Source organism: Rhinopithecus roxellana, chromosome 13, assembly GCF_007565055.1.
Source record: "Rhinopithecus roxellana isolate Shanxi Qingling chromosome 13, ASM756505v1, whole genome shotgun sequence".
Taxonomy (NCBI): Eukaryota; Metazoa; Chordata; class Mammalia; order Primates; family Cercopithecidae; genus Rhinopithecus; species Rhinopithecus roxellana.
The window spans coordinates 16,219,872-16,243,059 of NC_044561.1; the positions used below are offsets into that span (position 1 = coordinate 16,219,872).

At 43.3% G+C, this 23,188-nt stretch overlaps 1 protein-coding gene across 7 annotated transcripts in view; it reads left to right on the forward strand.

The window, feature by feature from the left end:
* Window positions 1-1,178: 1,178 nt before the first annotated feature.
* LOC104668645 (solute carrier family 5 member 4-like) overlaps window positions 1,179-23,188 on the forward strand; it is a 59,987-nt gene continuing 37,977 nt past the window's right edge. The window contains exons 1-3 of one of the 7 annotated variants that reach the window (XM_030915078.1): window positions 1,185-1,531; window positions 7,244-7,464; window positions 10,751-10,869. In XM_030915078.1, the coding sequence (XP_030770938.1) occupies window positions 10,858-10,869 (12 nt within the window). In that variant the 5' untranslated portion in view covers window positions 1,185-1,531; window positions 7,244-7,464; window positions 10,751-10,857. Of the gene's footprint in view, window positions 1,532-3,952; window positions 7,465-8,297; window positions 8,434-10,750; window positions 10,870-23,188 lie in introns of those variants that run through there. The other 6 variants (XM_030915080.1, XM_030915076.1, XM_030915077.1 and 3 more) reach the window with 6 other exon arrangements.

Below are 23,188 nucleotides of genomic sequence, written 5' to 3' on the forward strand. Positions count from 1 at the left end.
AGCCAATATTGATAAATATAATATAAAATCTTAAAATTAATATGTATTCTGCAATTGTTGGGTCAAGTTTTCTACAGATACCAGTTAGTTCAGAGTAGTTCATAATGTTCAGATGATTTCTCTGCTTACTATTTTACCAGTTGCTGAGTGAGGAATGCCCAAATGTCTAATTATGGAGTTGTCAACTTACGCCTTTTGGAGAAGTATAGTTATTATATTTAGGAGCATCTGTTTGAAAGAAGGGTATTTTCCTATACTAAAAGTAACCAATTTAAATCTTGATTGAGATATGACAGTTCTGATAACTTGATACAGACACATATACTACACCACTTCCTGATAAACGCTTGAACAAAGATTTTAAAAAAGAAATCGTTGGTTAATTTATTCCTTTAATGTATTATCCCCTTAGCAAGCTGAAAAAACTTGGGCAACTTTAGGCCGTTGACAGGGTAGTTAAAATATCGGAGCAATGAGTTGTCTAGAGATTTGGCCTCGCCGCTTTTTTTCCGCGACCTGCCTCAACCTCCCCCTGGAACCCTGGGTGCCTGTCCTTGTCCCCCGGGTTCTTGCCGCTTTGGGGTGTCCCCGCGGGAAGAGACACACACCCTGGGTGAAAGTCAGGGACTCCACAACCCCCCCCCCCCCACACACACACACACGCACCGGGTCGGGCGCGGCGTTTACCGGGAAAGCACGGACAGTACATCCCGGGATAATGAACCTATTCCGCCAGCTTTTTACCAATCTGGCTGTGCTGTATCCTCCCTCACCGCCAGGAACCGCAGCAGCGAGGCGAGCCAGCTCAAGCTCCAGCCTCCAGCATGCGCGGGGACTGCCTCCCCCTTCTTCTCCTCTAAACCAGGAACAGAGCAGCTACGGGTGCCGATGCAGAAAAACCTGTAATCGCAAGCCTCCCCTCTTGGCATCCCTTATATATAAGGTTTAATGCAAATGTAGTTCCTGGACTACATGTTCTGATTGGATGAGGGAAACCTCTAGGCCTATTCTGATTGGACTTTGTTGTCATGTTCTGATTGGATGAGAGCAAGCATTAGCACGCCCAATGAGAGTATGATAATAAAGTCCAATCAGAGTAAGCCTAGGGGTTCATCTTATCCAATCAGAACAGGTAGTCTAGGAGCCGCCATTGCCGTCATTGCCTAACCGCAGTATATAAAGCATGCTGAGGCGGAGGAACACTCTAGGCGTCTCTGCGTCTTCCTGCCCAGGTGTTCTGCGTTAGCTTAGGAAGCCAGTTGCTGCACGTTCTGCTAATGGGTAATACATGCTAGAGGCTGGAGGCTGGAGACTGGAGCCGGGGCCACCAAGGGTGGACTTTCGCCTTGCTTCGCTGCGGTTGGCGGTGGCGACCGAGACTGTGGCGCCCTAAGAACGGTAGGAGGGCCTCCGGCAGCGGGAGGTGCTCCTGTCCCAGCGCTCCGTTCCCCACGTTGGAGGCTGGGGCCTGTGATACCCACCTTGCCTCGCTGCAGTTGGTTACGGCCACGGAGACGGTGCAACTGGAGTGGTAGGAGGGGAGAAAACAGTTTTGGGGTAGATGGAGGGGTAAGAAGAGGGTGGTGAGTGCCAAAGGGAAAAAAGGATTCCGAGCAGGAGTAGGCATTGCAGACAGGGCATGGGGGAAAAGATGGTGGGAAAATAAGTTTTTTGGTAGATGGAGGGAGAAAAGAGGGTGGTGAGCAGCAGGGGTGGGGAGAAGGCTTTGGGAAAAGACGGGGGAAAATATTTTTGGGTAGATGGAGGCGCAAAAGAGGGTGATGAGAGCGCAAGTGGGGAAAAGGTGGTGTGCGGGAGAGTAGAGACGGCTTTCCGAAAAAATGATGGTGGAAAAATGGTGGGGAAAAAGTTTTGGGGTAGATGGAGAAAGAAAAAAGGGTGGCGAGAGGGAGGGGGGCCGAAGGCAGTCGGGAAAAGAAGGTGGGGAAATAATGGTGGGGGAACAAAGGTTTTGGGTATTTTTCTGGTTTTTAAATTAGATGATTTGTGTTTTTGCTTCTGAGTAGCTTTGCTTTCTATACTTTGTATCTTAACCGCTTGCCTGATGCATAGTTTGCAAATACTTTCTTCCGTTCTCTGGATTGTTTTTTCATTCTACTGATTGCTTCCTCTGCTTTTCAGAAGCTTTTAAGTTTAATGTAATTAATTCCATTTGTCTATTTTTGCTTTTGTTGCTTGTACTTTTGATGTCTATTTGAAAATTCCTTGTCCTAATCAATTTTATTAAGCATTTATCGTATGTTTTCCTCTCTAGTAATTTCATAGTTTCAGGTCCTACATTTAAATCTTTATTTTGAGTTGAGTTTTGTAAGATAACGGTGTAGATGTATTCTTCTACATGTGGGTGTTGGGTTTTCCTTATTGAAGAGATTGCCCTTCCCGAAGGTGTGTTCTTGGTGCCTTTGTTAAAAATGAGTTGACTGTAAATGCGTGAATTTGAGTTCTCTATTCTGTTCTGTCTGTCCCTCATTCTCTTGTCTCTCCCCTGCCCGTTTTTTTGACAGTACCCTGCTGCTTTGATGTTATACTGTAGATTTGCAGTTACTGTGGATTTATAGTATATTTTGAAATCAGGTAGTGTGATGCCTCCAGGGTTTGTTTTTATTTAAGATTCTTTTGTCTATCTGAGGTGTTTTGCATTTCAATGTGAATTTTATAATCTTTTTTTTCTATGTCTAAGAAGAATGTCTGTAGGTTTACATGAATTGCGTTGTTTCTGTAGATCACATTGAGTGATACAGATATTTGAACAATATTCTTCCAGTGCATGGACATCAGGATATCTTTCCATTTACTTGTGTCTGCTTTGATATCTTTGGTCTATGTTTTACAGTTTTCGTTGTAGGATCTTTCAGTTTATTGGTTAAGTTTATTCCTAGGTGTCATCATTTTGTGGGGGGTGGGTAGCTGCTGTCCTGATTTCTTATGTGTTTCACAATTGGTGCATCTGTGTGCTACTCATTTTTGTGTGTTGATATTGTATGTTGCAACTTGACTAAAATTATTTCTAGTAGGTTTTGTGTGTGGAATCTTTAGGGTTCTCTATGTATATATGGTCATGTCACCTGCAAACAGAGACAATTTGACTTATTTTTTTTTTCCAATTTGGATGGCTTTTATTGCATTCTCCTAATTGCTCTAGCCAGGACTTGTAGTACCATGATGAATAAAAGCGGTCAAAGTAGCCACGCTTGTTCGAGTGGCTTAGAGGAAGAGTTTTACATACTCTCCATTGATTACGATGTTAGCTGTGGGTGTGTCATATATGGCCTTTGTTGTGCTGATATGTTCCTTCTGTACTCATTTTGAGTTTTTGTGAAGGAATGAAGGAATGTTGAATTTTATTTTTTTAGCATCTGCTGAAATGATCATATGGTTTTTGTTCTTGATTCGCTTGATGTGATGTATGACTTTTATTATTTGTGTTTATTGAGTCATCTTCATATTCCTCCAATGAATCCCCCTTCATCGTGGCAGATGATCTTTTTTATTGTGTTCAAATGCAATTTTCTTAAAGAATTTTGTTGAAGACTTTTGCGTCTATGTTCATCAGGGATATTTGCCTGTGGTTTTCTTTCTGTGTTGTGTCTTGGTCTGGTTTTTGTAGCAGGGTAATGCTAACCTCATAGAACAAGTTTGGATGTATTCTTTCCTCTTCAATTTTGGGGGAACATTTTGAGTAAAATTGTTATTGTCTCTTAAAAATGTTTGGTAGAATTCAGCAGTAAAACCGTAATTCTTTTGTTTTTCTTTGATGGGAGATTTTTATTACTGCTTTAATTGCATTACTCATTATTAGTCTGTTCAGGTTTTTTTTTTTTTTTTTGAGGGGGAGTCTTGCTCTGTCGCCCAGGCTGGAGTGCAGTGGCACGATCTCTGCTCACAGCAACCACGGCCTTCCAAGTTCAAGCGATTCTCCCACCTCAACCTCCCAAGTAGCCGGTATTACAGGCGCACGCCCGGTTAATTTTTGTATTTTTAGTAGAGACAGGGTTTCACCATGTTGGCCAGGCTGTTAACTAAATTTTTGTGGGTTTGAGTCCCATTGATCTAGCAAGGGCTTAGCTTAATTAAAGTAATTGATTTGCGTTCAGTTGATGCAGAGTGGAGTTTTGCAGTCCTTATATATCTCAGAAACTAAGTATGGTGTAACTTACTAAGGGCTTTGAAGGCTCTTGGTCTTAACCTAAATTTCTAGCAAATAGTTAGGGTTAGTGGAGAGATTGGTAAGAGGAAGGTAGTGAGGATAATGAGCGGGGGGATGAGAAGTGTAGGTTTTGTGTTTTCAAATTGTCATTTTATTTTTACATTATTAGATGTGGGGAGTAGTGTTATGGAGGTAGCATAGATTAGGTGTATGTAGAAATACAAGTTAAGTAGGGTTATTTATAATAACTATAATGATAGGAATGATGAAGTTGTTGTTAGTTGTAAGTTCTTGAATGGTAATTCATTTGGGCAGGAAGCTGGTTCATGGAGGTAAGCCTCCTATGGATAGAAGAGTGGATATTAATGGTATTAAGTTAATTTGTTTCAAGTGCGAGATAATATGAGGGTTGTGGTGTTTGAGTTTAGATTTAGGGCTAGAAATGCGGTGGTTGTTAAAATAATGTATACAGTTAGGTAAAAGATTGTGACATTTGGGTTTATGTTAGTGTTATCATTATTCAGCCTATATGTGTAATTGAGGAATATGCTAGGATTTTACGTAGTTGTGTTTGGTTGAGGCCTCCTCAGCTGCCTGCTATGATAGATAGGATTGAGAGGGTTAGGAGAATACTCATGTTAATTGATGGGTGGATTTGATATATAATTGAGATAGGGGCTAGTTTTTGTCATGTGAGGAGAAGTAGGCCAGGAGTTAAGGGTGTTCCTTGGGTGACTTCTGGGATTCAGAAGTGGAAGGGGGCTATTCCTAGTTTTATAATGAGAGCTATTGTTATGATTAGAGATGAGAATTGATTGATGTTGTTTATTATGGTTCAATGTCCGGAGAGTAGGTTGTTGGAAATGATTGCTATTATGAGAATTATAGATGCGGTGGATTGTATGAGGAAATATTTAGTGGCAGCTTCTGTGGAACGAGGGTTTGTTTTTTTAATTAGAATTGGAGTAAAAGCTAGTATATTTATCTCTAGGCCCGCTCAGGCAAGGAATCAATGTGAGCTTAGTGATGTAATGAGAGTGCCTGCGATTATGGTAAGGTAAATAATTTGGGCCAATGGGTTAATCAGTACGGGAAGGGTGTAACCAACATTTTCCAGGTATGGGCCCGATAACTTATTTAGCTGACCTTACTTTAGGATAGAGTGTGATAGGTAGCACGGAGAAATTTGGGTTCTCAGGAGTAGGTTCAACACCTATAGTTCTAGAAATAAGAGGGTTAAGACCTCTATTGTTTACTCTATCAAAGTAACTCTTTTGTCAGACATATTTCTAGGTTTGAGGGGGAATGCCGGAGATTGTGATGGGTATTGAGATGTATCATATGTGGAATGCTAGTGTAAGTGGGAGGAAATTCTTTCATAGTAGATGTATAAGTTGATCATAACGGAATCGGGGGTATGTTGCTGGAGTTCATAGGAATAGGGAGGTTAAGAGGAGAGTTTTGGTAATAAAGCATGTTGTGAATAGCTCTCCATGATAGATGGGGTATAATGTTCCTAGGAAGATTGTAGTTGTTAGGGCTTTTATCATAATAATGTTTATCTATTCAGCTATGCAGAATAGAGCGAATGGACCTGCGGCATATTCAATGTTGAAGCCTGAGACTAGCTCTGATTCACCTTCTGTGAGGTTGAAGGGAGCTCTATTAGTCTCTGCTAATGTGGAAATGAACCATATTATGGCTAAGGGTCATGATGGTAGGAGGAGTCAGAGGTGTTCTTGTGTTGTGATGAGTGCGTGAAGGTTGAATGAACCGCTTATTAGTAACACTGACAATAGAATGATAGCAAGGGTAACTCCATATGAAATTGTCTGGGCGATGGCTCGTAGTGCTCTGATTAGTGCGTAGTTTGAATTTGATGCTCATCCTGATCATAAAATGGAGTAGACAGCTAGGCTAGATGTAGCTTAGAATAAATAAAAGTCCTAGGTTAAAGTTGACTAGAGGGTTGGGCATGGGGAGGGGTGTTATAGTAGGAGGGCAATGGAAAAGGCCAAGGCCGGTGCAGTGGTGTAGAGAGTGGTAGTGGAGGTTGAAGGTTTTAAGGGTTCTTTGGTGAGGAGGTTTATTGCATCGGCAAAGGGTTGTAACAGTCCGTAGGGGCCTATGACATTAGGTCCTTTGCGTAGTTGCATGTAGCCTAGTAATTTTCGTTCAGTAAGTGTGAGAAATGCTATGGCGGCTAGCACAGGTACGATGGTGAGTAGGAGGTTTGTTGTGAACATAATGTTAAGAAGAGGAGTTGAACCTCTGATTGTAAAGTTTTAAATTTTATGCAATTGCCGGGCTCTGCCATCTTAACAAACCCTGTTCTTGGGTTGTGTGTGTAATTTTTTTGTTAAGATTAGGTCATTTATGGAATGAGGGTACTTTATGAAGTGGGCCCTATTTCTTTTGTCCTTTCGTACAGGGAGAAATATAGAATAGATAGCAACCGACCTGGATTGCTCCGGTCTGAACTCAGATCCTGTAGGGCTTTAATTTCTGTTTATGAAAATCAATTACAACAGAATAAAAATGACCTGCTTCTCATATACAGTTGATAATGAAATTTTCAGGGTGAAAAGGGACAAAGATAGCATGTTGGAAAAAAAAAGAGGTTCCATTCTTGATTAGAAATACCATCCCCCTCACTTCTTCTATTCCTGAGTTATCACACTTTTCTACATCAGTGTAAAATTTGTGCCAGACTAAATTTTTAAAAGTAATATAAACTAAATTTTTAAAACTTAGTGTCTTTCTGTAAGAATAGAATTACGAAATCATATAAATCCTATTCATCACCTATATATATAGTGCCTGTTTGATTTTTGTATGCAGCTAAGTCTGTGTACTCAATTATTCCTCAATTCCTGTGACTTAATTTAGCAATCTCTATTGCATTGTATATGTGAAATATTGGCTATTCCTGGAGTAATTTAAAAGAATAGTCCCTCTGCATTTACCTGTGGGTCGACCGAAAACATATAATGGATGCTATTTTAAATGGAGAGATTTAGATAACTTCAAACTCCAAAACTAAATATGTGCTCTGGTTTATACTTCTCTTTGCAGTCACAGCCATTCTATTGATCTGATGATAGATATGAGCTATAAGGAAGTTGATTGACAAACCTTCAAAAACGTGTGTCAAGTAAAAATTTTAGGATAAAAGCAGGAGTGTTGTCATGAAAAGTTGGAACCCTTCAGGAGGTGAACCACTTCAGTGCAAATCTCTATCACTGCTGATTCACGTCACATTTGCAGAACTAATGAATCAAACAGACCATTGTGAGGTATGAAAGTCCCTTAACATAGGTAGTGCCGTATTTTCTAAAGGATTTGTCCAGTTGAGTCTCATTGAGAAGGTATGGGACAGAACAGGTGATACGACTCTGTTGTAAGTAGAGGATTTTAAGAATGCCCAGTTGGTGAGTAAACTGTGTGTGTCTTTGTGTGTGTGTTGTTCCACCAGCCCCTTTGCATGCCAGTTTTTGTCAGGCCCCTTTTACCATACTTAAGTGAAACTGACCCAGCACATCACATAATGCCTGAAATCAAGGGTCTTCAAACAATGGCCTCACGTAGGCTGCTTATTTTCCTTGCCCGTGGCGGCACTGGTGCAGGGTCCGATGTTAAGGATGCTGTCACACACCTCAAAGGTAAGTGGCCAGCTGTGTGCCCAACTGGGCCTTGCTGCCGTACACTTCAATCTCGTCCACGTCATCCTGTGACAGGGACTTGTCCCTGGCTGACCAGCTGACGGTGTGTCCACTCATTTCTTCTCTGAGGGAGGCTTTTCCTTGTCAGCAGCCTCACAGATGGCACTGGCCGGGGGCTACTGCAGCTTCTCTGTGTACTTGAGGAGGAGGGAGTTGCCCAGGTGAGAACCCAGGAACAGGTTCGCAGGCTCCATGGTGACCATGCTGGTGGTGAGGACGCTGGTGACCACCTTGTCAAAAGTGGAATGTTTGGATGCTGCACATGCCATCGGTGATGAGGGTCAGCACTTAGATCTCGCCGTGCTTGAAGGAGATTGACCATCTTGTCATAGGAGATGAAGATGGCCTGGGCGTAGTCCAGGATGATCTGCACAGCCATCTGGGTGTGCAGTGGGAAAGCCATGGTGCCTGTGGTGAGGCTGTTGAGAGCTACGCCGTGTGGGGGAACACTCTGGTTCAGAACAGCGAGCTGACGACAAAGACCACCACCCCACCTATGGACTTGGGCACGGCCAGAGCCTGCATGCAGTCAGTGGGTAGCTGGTGAGGAACTAGATGAAGGGGTGCACCTTCTGCCTGATGTCAGCAAGATGGCCACAAAGCAGCACTGTCTGCTGCGGTCATCGTCCACCATTGCAGTGCGGCTCACTGGTTCCGCCGCCCGGGTTCACGCCATTCTCCTGCCTCAGCCTCCTGAGTAGCTGGGACTTACAGGCGCCCGAGACCACGCCCAACTACTTTTTTGTATTTTTAGTAGAGACAGGGTTTCACCGTGTTGGCGAGGACGGTCTCGATCTCCTGACCTCGTGATCCGCCACCCTCAGCCTCCTAAAGTGCTGGGATTAGAGGCATGAGCCACCGCGCCCGGCCAGGACTTGATTCTTTCTTTGGGAAACTGATGTCGTAGAAGTGTCTATACTTTACTGTCCTGCCACGTGTGGCCCTTGAGCACCTGAAATGGGGCATATAGAATTGAGATGTGCTTTCAGTGTAAAATGCACAATGGATTTGGAAAATGTAATTAGAAATAGAGAACGTAAATGATGTTGTTAAGATCTTTTATTTTTGCTTTTTTTTTTTTTTGAGATGGAGTCTCGCTCTGTCGCCAGGTTGGAGGGCAGTGGCGTAATCTTGGCTCACTGCAACCTCTGCCTCCCAGGTTCACGCCGTTCTCCTGCCTCAGCCTCCCGAGTAGCTGGGACTACAGGCGCCCGCCACCTTGCCTGGCTAATTTTTTTGTTTTTTTTTTTTTTGTTTTTTTTTTGAGACGGAGTCTCGCTCTGTTGCCCAGGCTGGAGTGCAGTGGCCGGATCTCGGCTCACTGCAAGCTCCGCCTCCCAGGTTTACGCCATTCTCCTGCCTCAGCCTCCCGAATAGCTGGGACTACAGGCGCCTGCCACCTCGCCCGGCTAGTTTTTTGTATTTTTTAGTAGAGACGGGGTTTCACCATGTTACCCAGGATGGTCTCGATCTCCTGACCTCGTGATCCGCCCGTCTCGGCCTCCCGAAGTGCCGGGATTACAGGCTTGAGCCACCGCGCCCGGCCAAGAACTTTTAAAGGTTGGCTGGGTGCAGTGGCATGTGCCTATAGTCCTAGCTCCCTGGGAGGCTAAGTCAGGAGGATCACCTGAGCCCAAGAGGTTGAAGCTACAGTGAACTGTGATCGTGCCACTGCACTCCAGCCTGGGTGATGGAGGGAGACCTTATCTCTTAAAAACAATTTTAAAATGGATTTCATGCTGAAATAACATTTTCTGTATTAAAATTTTAATTTTGTTCTTAATTTATTCTCACCTCTGCTCTGCTAGGTGAGACCCTACGGAGACCCTGGCCTCCAACTGCTTCCACTGACAACTCAGTTGGAGGGAGCTCCACTTACAAGGGGTTTTTGTGTAGAATATCCCTCCTCCCACCTTATTCACATCCTGTTTATCATTCTTAATCCAATCAGATTTTGATTTAATTATGCCATGTATTAGATTTTTACTGAAGTCATAAGCAGATTGCCACAAAGGAGATCATCCTCACTGAAAGGTTTTCAAAGTTGATATGGACAAATATTGCCACATAATTCTAAATTAGGTCTTGTATATAGTGGATGTTGATAAGATTTGGGATGGGGATTGAAACTATTCAAACAAAATAATTGGCATCAAAATTAATTGTTATGAACGGAGCTAATTTCAAATTGTTTTTGATCATGAAAATAAAAACTCATAGTTTGATTAAGAAAATTAGTCAGACTTACTCAGAGAAAACCACATTCATTAGACCAGTCGTTTATTAAAAAGGACTTACTCTTGTGAAGATACACGTTTAGAAGAGGTTGAATTCACTTCCACATAATAAATTGTAAATATATTTTTTCTTCATTATGATTTTCTTAAGAACATTTTCTTTTGTCTAGCTTACTTTATTGTAAGAACACAGTATATAACACATACACGAAATATGTGTTAACTGACTTGATATTATGGTAAGGCTTCCAATCAACAATGGGCTATTCATCCTTATTATTGGGAAGTCAAAAGTTATGCACAGATATTGGACTGCCGGGGGCTCAGTGCCTCTAAAAGCTCACGTTGTTTAAGGGTTAGCTGTATCTAAAAATCTCAAGGACATTACCCGTGGCCAATATTTATAATTTTTTCTTTGCTTTCAGACAAAATCATTCCTGTCCATTTAATTTCATTAATATTACTCCCTATATTTGTAAATAGCTTGTACTTAATCTGTGAAGTGTGAACAGGTTTTAGTTTTTGCGTGACTCTTGCAGACATATTTAACCACATTTGATGAGTGAAGTGATAGTGAAACTACCTGGGGTTTTCTCTCAGCTGCCTCCCTCTTCTCTCTCCAGGTAACGCTGTGTGGAAGTTTACGAAGAGACCTGGTCCGGATTCAAGCTTTCTGTTCCCATTCTACTTTCTGAAATGCCCACCAAAAGACACGGACCCCTGGCATCTCATGACCACTCGGGTTAGTCATCATTTCTGTTTTTTAATAGCTGAGGATATCCTGACTACCTGCTCCCCACAAGATTATTACAAATTATACTAGTTTAAATTCAAAGGCAAAGTTTCCTCCTTTCTGCTCCCTGGAAACCTTTATCCCTGAATGACATGGCTAAATGGCTAAGCTCCCCTGCACCCAATGCCCTGATGAAGTGTTTCTTCCTGTAGGAGCCTTTCCTTTTGCCCCAAGGCAGATCCTTTCTCTTTTGTTCTCCCCTGACAGTTTATAAACACTTGTAACAGAATCTGTTACTATTCTTATTTGTATTGATGTGGTCTTTTTTTTTTTTTTTTTTTTGAGACGGAGTCTCGCTCTGTCGCCCAGGCTGGAGTGCAGTGGCCGGATCTCAGCTCACTGCAAGCTCCGCCTCCCGGGTTTACTCCGTTCTCCTGTCTCAGCCTCCCGAGTAGATGGGACTACAGGCGCCCGCCACCTCGCCTGGCTAGTTTTTTGTATTTTTTAGTAGAGACGGGGTTTCACCGTGTTGGCCAGGATGGTCTCGATCTCCTGACCTCGTGATCCGCCTGTCTCGGCCTCCCAGAGTGCTGGGATTGCAGCCTTGAGCCACTGCGCCCGGCCTGATGTGGTGTTAAAAGAGTTAGACAGTTGAGAGCTGTATCTGTGGCCTACATTTTGTTCTGTTTTTGTTTTGTTTTTTCTTTTTTTTTTTGTTTTTGAGACAGAGTCTCACTCGGTCACCCAGGCTAGAGTACAGTGGTGTGATCTTAGCTCACTGCACCCTCCACCTCCCTGGTTCAAGCGTTTCTCGTGCCTCTCCCTCCCACAGAGCTGGAATTACAAGCATGTGCCACCACACCTGGCTAATTTTTGTATTTTTAGTGGAGAGGGGGTTTCACCATGTTGGCTGGGCTGGTCTCGAACACCTGACCTCAAGTGATCCACCCACTTCAGCCTCCCAAAGTGTGTGGCCTACATTTTGGATATGAAATATGAAAAATATTTACCAAAAAATAAACAACAAATAATTACTATTGGATCCATATATAATTTAATCAATCTGGTTTCCTTCATATTTCTTCTTGCTTTTCATCCTCTTGCAATTTCATGGTTCTCTGGAGGTCATCTAAAACAATAATATAATTTAAGGAAGCAAATTTTTTTTCTTGAGACGGGATCTTGCTCTGTTGCCCAGGCTGGAGTGCAGTGGTACAATTACAGCTCACTGTAACCTCAAACTCCTGGGCTGAAGCCATCCTCCTGCATCAGCCTCCCCAGTAGCTGGTACTACCAGTGTGTGCTACCAAGACTGGTTAATTTTTAAACTATTTTATAGAGATGAGGGTCTCACTATATTGCCAGAACTGGTCTTAAGCAATCTTTCCATCTTGGCCTCCCAAAGTGCTGGGATAGCAGGTGTGAGCCACCAAACCTGGCAAGGAAGCAAATTTGATTTTACGTCATCCAAAGACTACGCAAAGGAAGTGTATCTGAGTTGTAGTACGTCAATAAGTGGAAATATTCAGATTCTATATAAATTACTTGTGATTTCCTTTCTGAGAAGGAAGAGACTACAGTTCTCATTATACATGTGCATTTTCAAACATTTCCAAACTTGAGATGAAAAAAAGAAAGAAAATATGAGACAGTGACTGTATTTGAGGTATATTCTTTCAACAGACTATGAACATGTGGGGTTCACACATTTGGTCAGCCAACAACAGGTTCAAAATACATACATTCTTAGTGTTAACAAGGGCTACAAAAAAGTGTAGAACAGCTATCAGTAATATTTTTGTGTTAATAGGAATTCTAGGCTTGGATAAAACACACAGGATATGATTTATTACAACTCTAGATGTCTGCTTTTTAAATGTTATTTCTTTTTTAGGACTTCAGTCTGATTAAATGTTACTTTCTTTTTTAGGACTTCGGTCTGATTAATAGATGTCTTCTTCATCTCTTTTTTCTGGTTTCTTGTTTGTTTTGGTTTGTTTTGTTTGAGACTGGGTCTCTGTCGCCCACTGCTGCTGGAGTGCAGTGGCATAATCATGGCTCACTGTAACCTTAACTTCATGGGCTCAGATGATTCTCTCACCTCTGCCTCCCGAGAAGCTGGGACCACAGGCACATGCCACTATGCCCAATGAATTTTTTCTATTTTTTGTAGAGATAGGAGTCCCACCATGTTGCCCAGGCTGGTCTAGAACCTCTGGCTCAAGTGATCCTCCTGCCTTGGCCTCCCAAAGTGCTGAGATTACAGGCGTGAGCCACCACACCTGGTTGAGATTTCTTAGTTCTATTATATTCTCTAATACAAAGAAAGAAAGGTCATCATCCAGTTTTAAGTGCTTTCAGGGCAATTTCTTTTTTTAATTTTTTTAAAATTATACTTTTAAGTTCTGGGATACATGTGCAGAACGTGCATGTTTGTTACATACGTATACGCTTGCCATGGTGGTTTGCTGCGCCCATCATCAACCCATCATCTACATTAGGTATTTCTCCTAATGCTATCCCTCTGCCAACCCCCAATCCCCTGACAGGCCCCAATGTATGATGTTCGGTGTTCATGTGTTCTCATTGTTCAACTCCCCTTATGAGTGTGAACATGTGGTGTTTGGTTTTCTGTTCTTGCGATAGTTTGCCGAGAATGGTGGTTCCCAGCTTCATCCATGTCCCCGCAAAGGACATGAACTCATCCTTTTTATGGCTGCATAGTATTCCATGGTGTATATGTGCCACATTTTCTTTATCCAGTCTATCATTGATGGTCACTCGGTTTGGTTCCAAGTCTTCGCTAGTTGTGAACAGTACCACAATAAAAATACGTGTGCATGTGTCTTTATAGTAGAATGATTTATAATCCTCTGGGTATATACCCGATAATGGAATTGCTGGGTCAAACTGTATTTCTGGTTCTAGATCCTTGAGGAATGGCCACACTGTCTTCCACAATGATTGAACTTACATACACTCCCACCAGCAGTGTAAAAGCGTCCTATTTCTCCACATCCTCTCTAGCATCTGTTGTTTCCTGACTTTTTAATGATTGCCATTCTAACTGGCGTGAGATGGTATCTCATTGTGGTTTTGGTTGGCATTTCTCTAATGACCAGTGATGATGAGCTTTTTTTCGTATGTTTCTTGGCCACATAAATGGGTAGACTGTATGTTTCTAAGGAACTGGTTCATTTTATCTGGGGTAACCAACTTGTTGGCATACAAATGTTTATAGCATTCTCTTAAAATATTTTAAATTTTTATAAATCAGTATTGAGGCAGGGCTCAGTGGCTCATGCCTGTAATCACAGCACTTTGGGAGGCTGAATCACTTGAACCCAGTGTTTGAGACCAGCCTGAACAACATGGTGAAACCCTGTCTCTAACAAAAAACAACAAACAGACAAAAAGTAGCCAGGCATGGTGGTGTATGCTTGTAGTCCCAGCTACTCAGCAGGCTGTGCATGTGCTCCAGCCTGGTCGACAGTGATACCATGTCAAAAAAAAAAAAAAAAAACGGAACGTGGTCAAGGCCTGTATCCCAGCATTTGGGACGAGTGATACGGGCAGAGATCGAGACCTGGCTACACGGTGACCCCATCAATGCCGGGGGGGTGGCATCACGAGGCAGGGAGGCGTCTTGGGAGGCCGAGGCGGGTGGATCACGAGGTCAGGAGATCGAGACCAGGCTAACACGGTGAAACCCCGTCTGTACTAAAAATACAAAAAATTAGCCGGGAGAGGTGGCGGGCACCTGTAGTCCCAGCTACTCGGGAGGCTGAGGCAGGAGAATGGCGTGAACCCAGGAGGCGGAGGCTGCAGTGGGCTGAGATCGCACCACTGCATTCCAGCCTGGGTGACAGAGCAAGACTCCGTCTCAAAAACAAAAAAAAAAAAGGTAGTAATGTATGCACTTTTATTTCTGACTGTAGGAATTTGAACTTTATTTCTTGCACTTGGGCGTTCGTACATGTATCCCAGAACTTAAAGTATAAACAAAAAAAGAAACATGCAGTCCACCAGCTATGAGTCATGAGGAAGGAAACAACAGACCTGGAACTGGGAAGAAGACTGAGTCGATAATCAAAAACTTGTCGATAAAGAAGAGCCCTTCAGCGGGGACACAGGCCCCCTAGACCTGTCCTGCCTGGCCCCCGAGGCTGCATTTACCCACCTGCCCGCAGAAGGTGGGCCATCAGGGTATCTAGAAGCTGCCAGCCATCAGTTTTCACAGTGAGGCCCCCCCGAGTCCGTCTCATCAGACTTGCTGTGAGCAGCAGCCTGTAGCTGTGGCTGTGACTGGCAGAGGCATCGGGAGTGGGGCCAGAGTAGTCCCTTGGAGCCCTCACACACTATTGGTGGGAATGTAAATTAGTACAACCACTATGGAGAACAGTGTGAAGACTCCTCAGAAAACTACAATTAGGGCCACCACGTGATCCAGCAATCCCACTGTTGGGCATATACCCAAAAGAAAGAAAATCAGTGTATTGAAGAGATATTTGCACTCCCGTATTTATTGCAGCACTGTTCACAATAGCCAAGATATAGAAGCAACGTAAGTGTCCATCAACAAATGAATGGATAAAGAAAATGTGATGTATATGCACAATGGAATACTATTCAGGCATAAAAAAGGAAGTCATGTCATTTGCAACAACATGGATGGAACCGAAGATTATTATGTCAAGTGAAATAAGCTAGTCACAGAAAGACAAACATCTCACATTCTCACTTGTTTGTGGGATCTAAAAATCAAAACAGTTGAACTCATGGCCATAGAAAATAGAAGGATGGTTATGAGAGGTTGGAGAGGGTACTGTGGAGCTGGGAGGGAGGTGAGGATGGTGAATGGGTGCAAAAAAATAGAATGAATAAAACATACTATTTGATAGCACAACAGGGTGACTATAGTCAATATTAATTTAATTGTACACTAAAAAACAAACACAAAGTTGCCCCCTGGCTTTGCTCCTTTGGGGGAGAGTTGTACAAATTGGACTAGTGGCCCAGCACCCTGGGCGACCATCCTGTGCTGGCCAGGCTGTGCCAACCTCATCTGGCTGGAAGTTCGGGGTAGCAGGACTCTGACCCTGCCTCTGCTAAGGGGCTTCCCCAACCAGTGCCACTTAGTGGGATGCTCTGGGTGTGAACCTGAAAGTTCCAGCTCTCTGCCTTGCCATGTGAATGTATTCTTTGCGCCACAAGCACCCACCTTGCTCATGCCTCGCTCCTGCCTCACTCCTGGGAACAACGGGTGGACAATTGCTTTGGGGGCTGCAGAGAGAAAGCTAACTGGACTGAGTAGGGGCCTGTGAAGGGGGCAGGAGGATGGACTTTCAAAGGCTAAGGAGTGGGCAGCTTAAGGTTGCAATGGTAGAGGGGGCTCTGACCCAGGACCTGAACTGCAGAGCTCTTGGGATGTGGGCCACCCAACTCTGCAGCTGACCCCTCCACTGACCAAACGGGAGAAGAATGAGTGTTCTCCCCTGTGCATATTGATGCATTGTTTAGCCTTGGCCGACGGTGGGGTGAAGAGAAGTGTGGGTCTCCTGGGTCAGGGGAGGCTGCCTTTTCTAGTGCTCATGACTTTTTTTTTTTTTTTTTTTGAGATAGTCTTGCCTTGTCACCCAGGCTGGAGTGCAATGGTGTGATCTCAGCTCACTGCAATCCTCTGCCTCCTGGGTTCAAATGATTCTCCTGCTTAGCCTCCTGACTAGCTGGGATTACAGGTGCCTGCCACCATGCCCAGCTAATTTTTGTATTTTTAGCAGAGACGGGGTTTCACCATGTTGGCCAGGCTGGTCTCGAACTCCTGACTTCAGATTATCCACCCACCTCAGTCTCCCAAATTGTTGGGATTACAGGCGTGAGCCACCGTGCCTGGCCTCATGACTTCTTATTCCTCGTCCCATACCTGGACTTGTCTCCATCCGTGTTCAGATTTGTGATAGTTTGTTTTGTCTTTTAGGTTTTTCATCGAACTCCTCCCGTAGACCGCATTGCTCAGAGTGCACTGTTAGGGCACACGGTTCTGCCACTGCCACCCTCCATGAACAGATTTCTCCCTCCTGCCCTGGGGATATGGAGAGTGGCTTGTTTCTTTCCCTATCCTAGAAAGATGATTTGTGGGTTTTTGTTTTTTTTTTTTTTTTTTTCCCCACCAAAGTGGCAACTGGGTTGGTGTTGGGGATTCAAGCTGGCCTCGGGTGGTAGCGCTCCTCCACCGTTTCTCCCTGGTTTCAACAGTGTTAGCATTTGTCCGTGAAAAGACAATCTTTTCTCTAAAGCAATAAGGGGTAACAGCGGGGTGTAGTGACTGCTGCTGCCGCCCCCAGCTCCCCCTATCCCCTAGCCAGGTGTGGGGGAGATTCCTGTTGTGACTGAATGTAAGGACCCCCAGCTCTGCTGCAGCCAGTGTAGAGGAAGTGGGGCACTCCTCCTGTCTCTTTTGCTCTTTACCTCCAGCTAAGAAACTTTGGAGTTAGGAGGCCCAGGAACCTGGAGAGGTCTTAACCCTGTGAGGAAGTATAGGGGGACCCCTCTCCCGCCCTCATCCCCTTCTGAGAGTGGTCAGTGTTTACTAGCTCCTGAGTCCCCAGCCCAGGGACCCTGTTGCTTTCCTTCACCAGCCTCAATCTTCCTGGGCCTTCGCTGCCCCCCTCCCCTTCTTGGGGTTGGGGTGGGGGCAGGCGTTGCTCTGTGTTCCCCTGTCTACCTTGTACCCACAATCATCCCACCGTTCCACCCTGTGTGACTTCCTTTCTTTTACCTACTCCTGTGAGTAGTCCCTTCTCCCAATAAAACTTGGTGTGTATTCTCAAAAAATTCAAAAGAAAAGCCCTTCACCAAATGACTCCCTGGTGAATCCTACCCAACAATTATGGAAGAATTAACACCAATCCACCTTAATCTCTTCCAAAAAAATGAAGAGGAAAGAATACATCTTAACTCATTACAGGAGGCTTGCATGACCCTGATACCAAAAAGAGACAAAGACAGTACAAGAACAGAAAAATACAGAGCAGTGTCCTTTATCAACACTAATGCAAAAATCATCTAAAAAATACTAACCTAATATAGCAGCATATTAAATTATACACCAAGAACATGGGGAATTTTTTCTCAGAATGCAGGGATAGTTCAACATCAGAAAATCAGTCAACATATGAAAAGCAGCCACATTAATAGAACAAAGCAGAAAAAAACACTTGGTGCAGAAAAAGCATTGACAAAATTCAGCCCTTTTTGGATAAAAAACAGTCAACATGGAATATAAGAAAACTCCTTCAACATAATAAAGCCACATATGAAAAGCCTACAGCTAATACCATACTCAATGCTGAAAGACTAAAAGCTTTTCCCCTGAGATGATCTAGACCGTATGGTCTACTTTCATGACTTTAATAAAAAATTATGCGATTAGAACACTTAACATGAGCTTTACCCCCTTAACAAATTTTTCAGTGTACAAAACAGTACTTTTAATTATAAGTACAATGTTGTACAGCAGATCTCTGCCACTTATTCATCTTGTTTAACTGGAACTTTCTTCCTGTTAATTAGCAACTCTCCATTTACCTACCCCCACGCTCTCTGGCAACTGCCATTCCACTCACTAATTCTATGTGTTTGACCATTTGGAGTACCTCATATAAGTGGAATTACACAATAGTTGACCTCGTGTGACAGGTGATTTCACTTAGCGTTAATGTTCTCAAGGTTCATGCACATTGTCGCATATTGTAGACTATTCTACCTTTCAAAGGCTGAAGAATATTCCATTGATGCATATACCACAGTCTTTATCCATGCATCCACTGATGGACATTAGGTTGATTCTGTAGCTTTTGTGAATAGTACTTAAGAACATGGGTATCCAGATACATCTTTTTGAGATGCCGATTTCAATTTTTTTTGGATACATGCCCTGAAATGGATTGCTAGATCACTTGATAGTTCTATTTTTAACTTTTTGAGGAAACTTCCTACTGTTTTCCATAGGAGCTGCACCATTTTACATCCTCAGTGTACAAGGGTTCCAGTTTCTCCACATCCTTGATTCTTGTTGTCTTTTTTTTTTTTTTTTTTTTTTTTTATGATTAACAGCTATCCTGACAGGTGTGAGGTGATACTTCATACTGGTTTTGATTTGTATTTTCCCAATGATTAGTGATGTTGAACAATTTTTTATATACCTCTTGGCCATTGGTATGTGTTTTTTGAGAAATGTCTATTTCATTCTTTAGCCCATTTTAATTGGCTTATTCGTTTTTTTGTTTTTGCCATTGAGTTGTGGGGGATTCTTTTATATTTTGGAATCAACCATACTTCCTCTATTCAACTTAGTATTGGAAGTCCCAGCCAGAATAAGCGGGTAAGAAATAGAAATAATTAAAAGGCATTGTAGTTGGAAAAGAAGTAAAATCATCTCTATTCACAAATGACATGAGATCAGGAGTTCAGGACCAGCCTGGCCAACATGACACAAACCCGTCTCCACTAAAAATATAAAAATTAGCTGGAAATGGTGGCGCATGCCTGTAATACCAGCAACTCGGGAGGCTGAGGCAGGAGAAGAATCGTTTGAACCTACGAGGTGGGGGTTGCAGTGAGCGGAGATTGTATCACCACCCTCCAGCCTGGGCAACAGAGCAAGACTCTGTCTCACAAATAAAATAAAGAATACATAAAGAAAACCTTAGCTGGGCACGGTGGCTCACGCCTGTAATCCCAGCACTTTGGGAGGTCAAGTCAGGTAGATTGCTTGAGCTCAGAAATCCAAGACCAACCTGGGAAACATGGTGAAACCCTGTCTCTACAGAAAATACAAAATTTAGCCAGGCGTGGGGGCACACCTGTGGTCCTAGCTCCTCAGGAGGCTGAGGTGGGAGGATACTGGATCCTGGGAAGTCGAGGCGGCAGTGAGCTGTGATCCACTGCACTCCAGCCTGGGCAACAGAATGAGACCTTGTCAGGGAAGCAGAGCTCAGGAGAGGTTTTCTTTTTTCTTTCCTTTTAAAAACCTTTTTATTTTGAAACAATTGTAGACTCAGAGGAAGTTGCAACAATAGTAAGTAGAATCCCCACAACTCTCCCCGGCTCCCCCAGTATGACACTTTGTATAACTATAGCACATTAGCAGAGTCAGGAAATTGACTGGTGCAATCTGTTCACTACACACCCTGTTTGGTTCTCACCAGTTTTTACAGGCACACATTTGTTCGCTGTGTGTGTGCGCGTGCCATCTGTAGTGCTATGCCATTTTCTTCTTCCACGTATATAGATTCGTGCAACAATCAACACAGTCATGATACAAAACTATTCTGTCACCACAAAATAACTGCCATGTGATACCCCTTTATCACGGCTCCCTACCTCCTATCTGATAGGGAGCACCTTGAGAGCAGAACCCCAAACAATAGAAATAGAAATAATTAAAAGGCATTGTAATTGGAAAAGAAGTAAAATCATCTCTATTCACAAATGACATGAGATCAGTTCAGGACCAGCCTGGCCAACATGACACAACCCCGTCTCCACTAAAAATACAAAAATTAGCTGGAAATGGTGGCGCATGCCTGTAATACCAGCAACTCGGGAGGCTGAGGCAGGAGAAGAATCGTTTGAACCTATGAGGTGGGGATTGCAGTGAGCGGAGATTGTACCACCATCCTCCAGCCTGGGCAACAGAGCAAGACTCTGTCTCACAAATAAAACGAATACATAAAACCTTAGCTGGGCACGGTGGCTCATGCCTGTAATCCCAGCACTTTGGGAGGCCGAGGCAAGAGAATCACCTGAGGTCAGGAGTTCGAGACCAGCCTCGTCAATATGATGAAACCCCGTTTCTACTAAAAATACAAAAAATAGCCAGGCATGGTGGTGTGTTCCTGTAATCCCAGCTACTCAGGAGGCTGAGGCAGGAGATTTGCTTGAACCCAGGAGATGCAGGTTGCAGTGAGCCAAGATTGTGTGTGCCATTGCCCTCCAGCCTGGGCAACAAGAGCGAAACTCCATCTCAAAAAAAAGAAGAAGAAGAAAAAGAAAACTTTACTGGGTGCAGTGGCTCATGCCTGTAATCCCAGTACTCTGAGAGGCTGAGGCAATAGGATTACTTGAGCCCAGGTGTTCAGGACCAACGTGGACAACAAGGTAAAAGACCCCCACCTCTAAAAAAATAAATAAATAAATAAAGTTAGCCAGGCATGGGTGGCATGTGCCTGTGGTCCCAGCTACGGGGGAGGCTGAGATGGGAGGATCACTTGAGCCCAGGAGGTTGAGGCTGCAGTGAGCCATGCTTACCTCACTGCGCTCCAACCTGGGTGACAAAATGAGAACCTGTCTCTGAGAAATAAAAAGGAAATTTTACAATTCAACAACAACAAAAACACAACATAAGGCTATTCTGGGTACACTGCCTATGAGTTGGTCCTGCTCCACAAGAAGTGGTATAAAAAAGAATACAACATAATTTTTCAATGGGCCAAGAAGTTGAATATATAGCCCTCCAAAAAGATGCACAAATGGCTATAAGCACATGAAAAATCATGAACATTACTAGCGATTGTGTTAGTGTAAATCAAAACTATATTGTGATACCCACTTGATACCTACTAGCATGTCTATAATTAAAAGATAAATGACAAGTATTGAGGATATGGAGAAATTAACTCTCCTATGTACTGTGGGAAGAATGTAAAATGGTGCAGCTGCTATGAACAACAGTTTGGCAGTTCTACAAAAAGTTAAACACAGAATTGTCACATGCAATTCCACTTCTACATATATACTCAAAAGAATTGAAAGTAGGGATTCCAACAGATCCTTGCACACCAATGTTTACAGCAGCATTACTTATAATAGCCAAGTATAGAAAGAACCTAACTGCCCATCAACAGTTAAATGGATAAACAAAATGTGGCCTATGCATGTATTGGAATATTATTCAGCCTTAAAAAGAAAGGAAATTCTGATACGTGCTACAATATGGACGAATCTTGAAAATGTTATTACTAAGTGAAATAAACCAAAGAGGAAAATATTGTATGATTTCATTTGTATGAGGTACCTAGAATAGGCAAATTTATATAGTAAGAAAGAATAACAGAGGTTACCAGGGCATGGAGAGAGGGAGAGACAGGGAGTTAGTTTTTAGTGGGTGGTACGTACTTCTGTTTGGAGATGATGAAAAAGTTCTGGAAATGGATAGTGGTAATGGTTGCACAACACTGTAAATGTACTTAATGCCGATGAATTGTATACTTAAAAGGGACTAAAATGGTAAATTTTATGCTATGTATATTTTGCCACAATAAAAAAATGAACTATTAAAGAAGAATTTCTGGGCTTTCCAGTTTTTTTTTTTGTTTGTTTTTTGTTTTGTTTTGTTTTTTTTGAGACAGGATCTTGCTCGGTTGCCCAGGCTGGAGTGCAGTGGCATGATCATGGCTCACTATAGCTTTGACCTCCCAATCACAGGTGATCCTCCCTCTTCGGCCTCCCAAGTAGCTGGGACCACAGGCATGCATCACCACACTCAGCTAATTTTTGTAGAGACAAAGACTCCCTATGTTGCCCAAGCTGGTCTCGAACTCCTGGTCTCAAGTGATGCTCTCTCCTTGACCTACCAAAGTGCTGGGATTACAGGTGTCAGCCACCACGTAGGCTTTACTTCTAACTTCTTCTTAGCTGTGGTCCAGGGGTCTTGTTTCCTGAGTCCTCATGATCCCCATCACATGCTTCCAGGTTGATTCACTTCTCGTACAACCCTCTGACCCAGTGCTCTCCACAGCTCTGCGCAGCCTCAACTCTCCACATATGGTGCCTGAAGAGCCACTTCCTTTCCTATACAGGCCACCAATGTCTTTGTGGCATATGAAACTCACTTCAGAGAAATGTGGGACTTTGGAATCCATGAAAGGCATAATTCACTTCACTGTCAAGGGATATAGCTCATTGGTCAGAAATTGTAGCTGTTCTCTGAGGAACCATTGCATTCGGTCTCTCCTGGCTGATTTCTGGTTCCTTCTCCCCTCCTTGTCTGTCTTCATTTCTCTCAAATCCCCCCTCCACCTGGTCAGATCTCCTTAAAGACCCTGTCTTTGCACTCAAGAGAATGCCCCATGCTCCACCTCAGATTCTCCCCTCATTTCTGGCCCTGCATCCCTCATTCTCACACTCTACCTAGGCTAGCACTCACTGGTGGAGGGCTGGGGTGCCATAGCTTTGGAGGAGAGGTTTAAAGGTCTCCATATCCAGGAGCTGGCTCTGATATCTCGCCCCACCTGCCTGAGGCTGATCATTAACCCAGAACTTATAT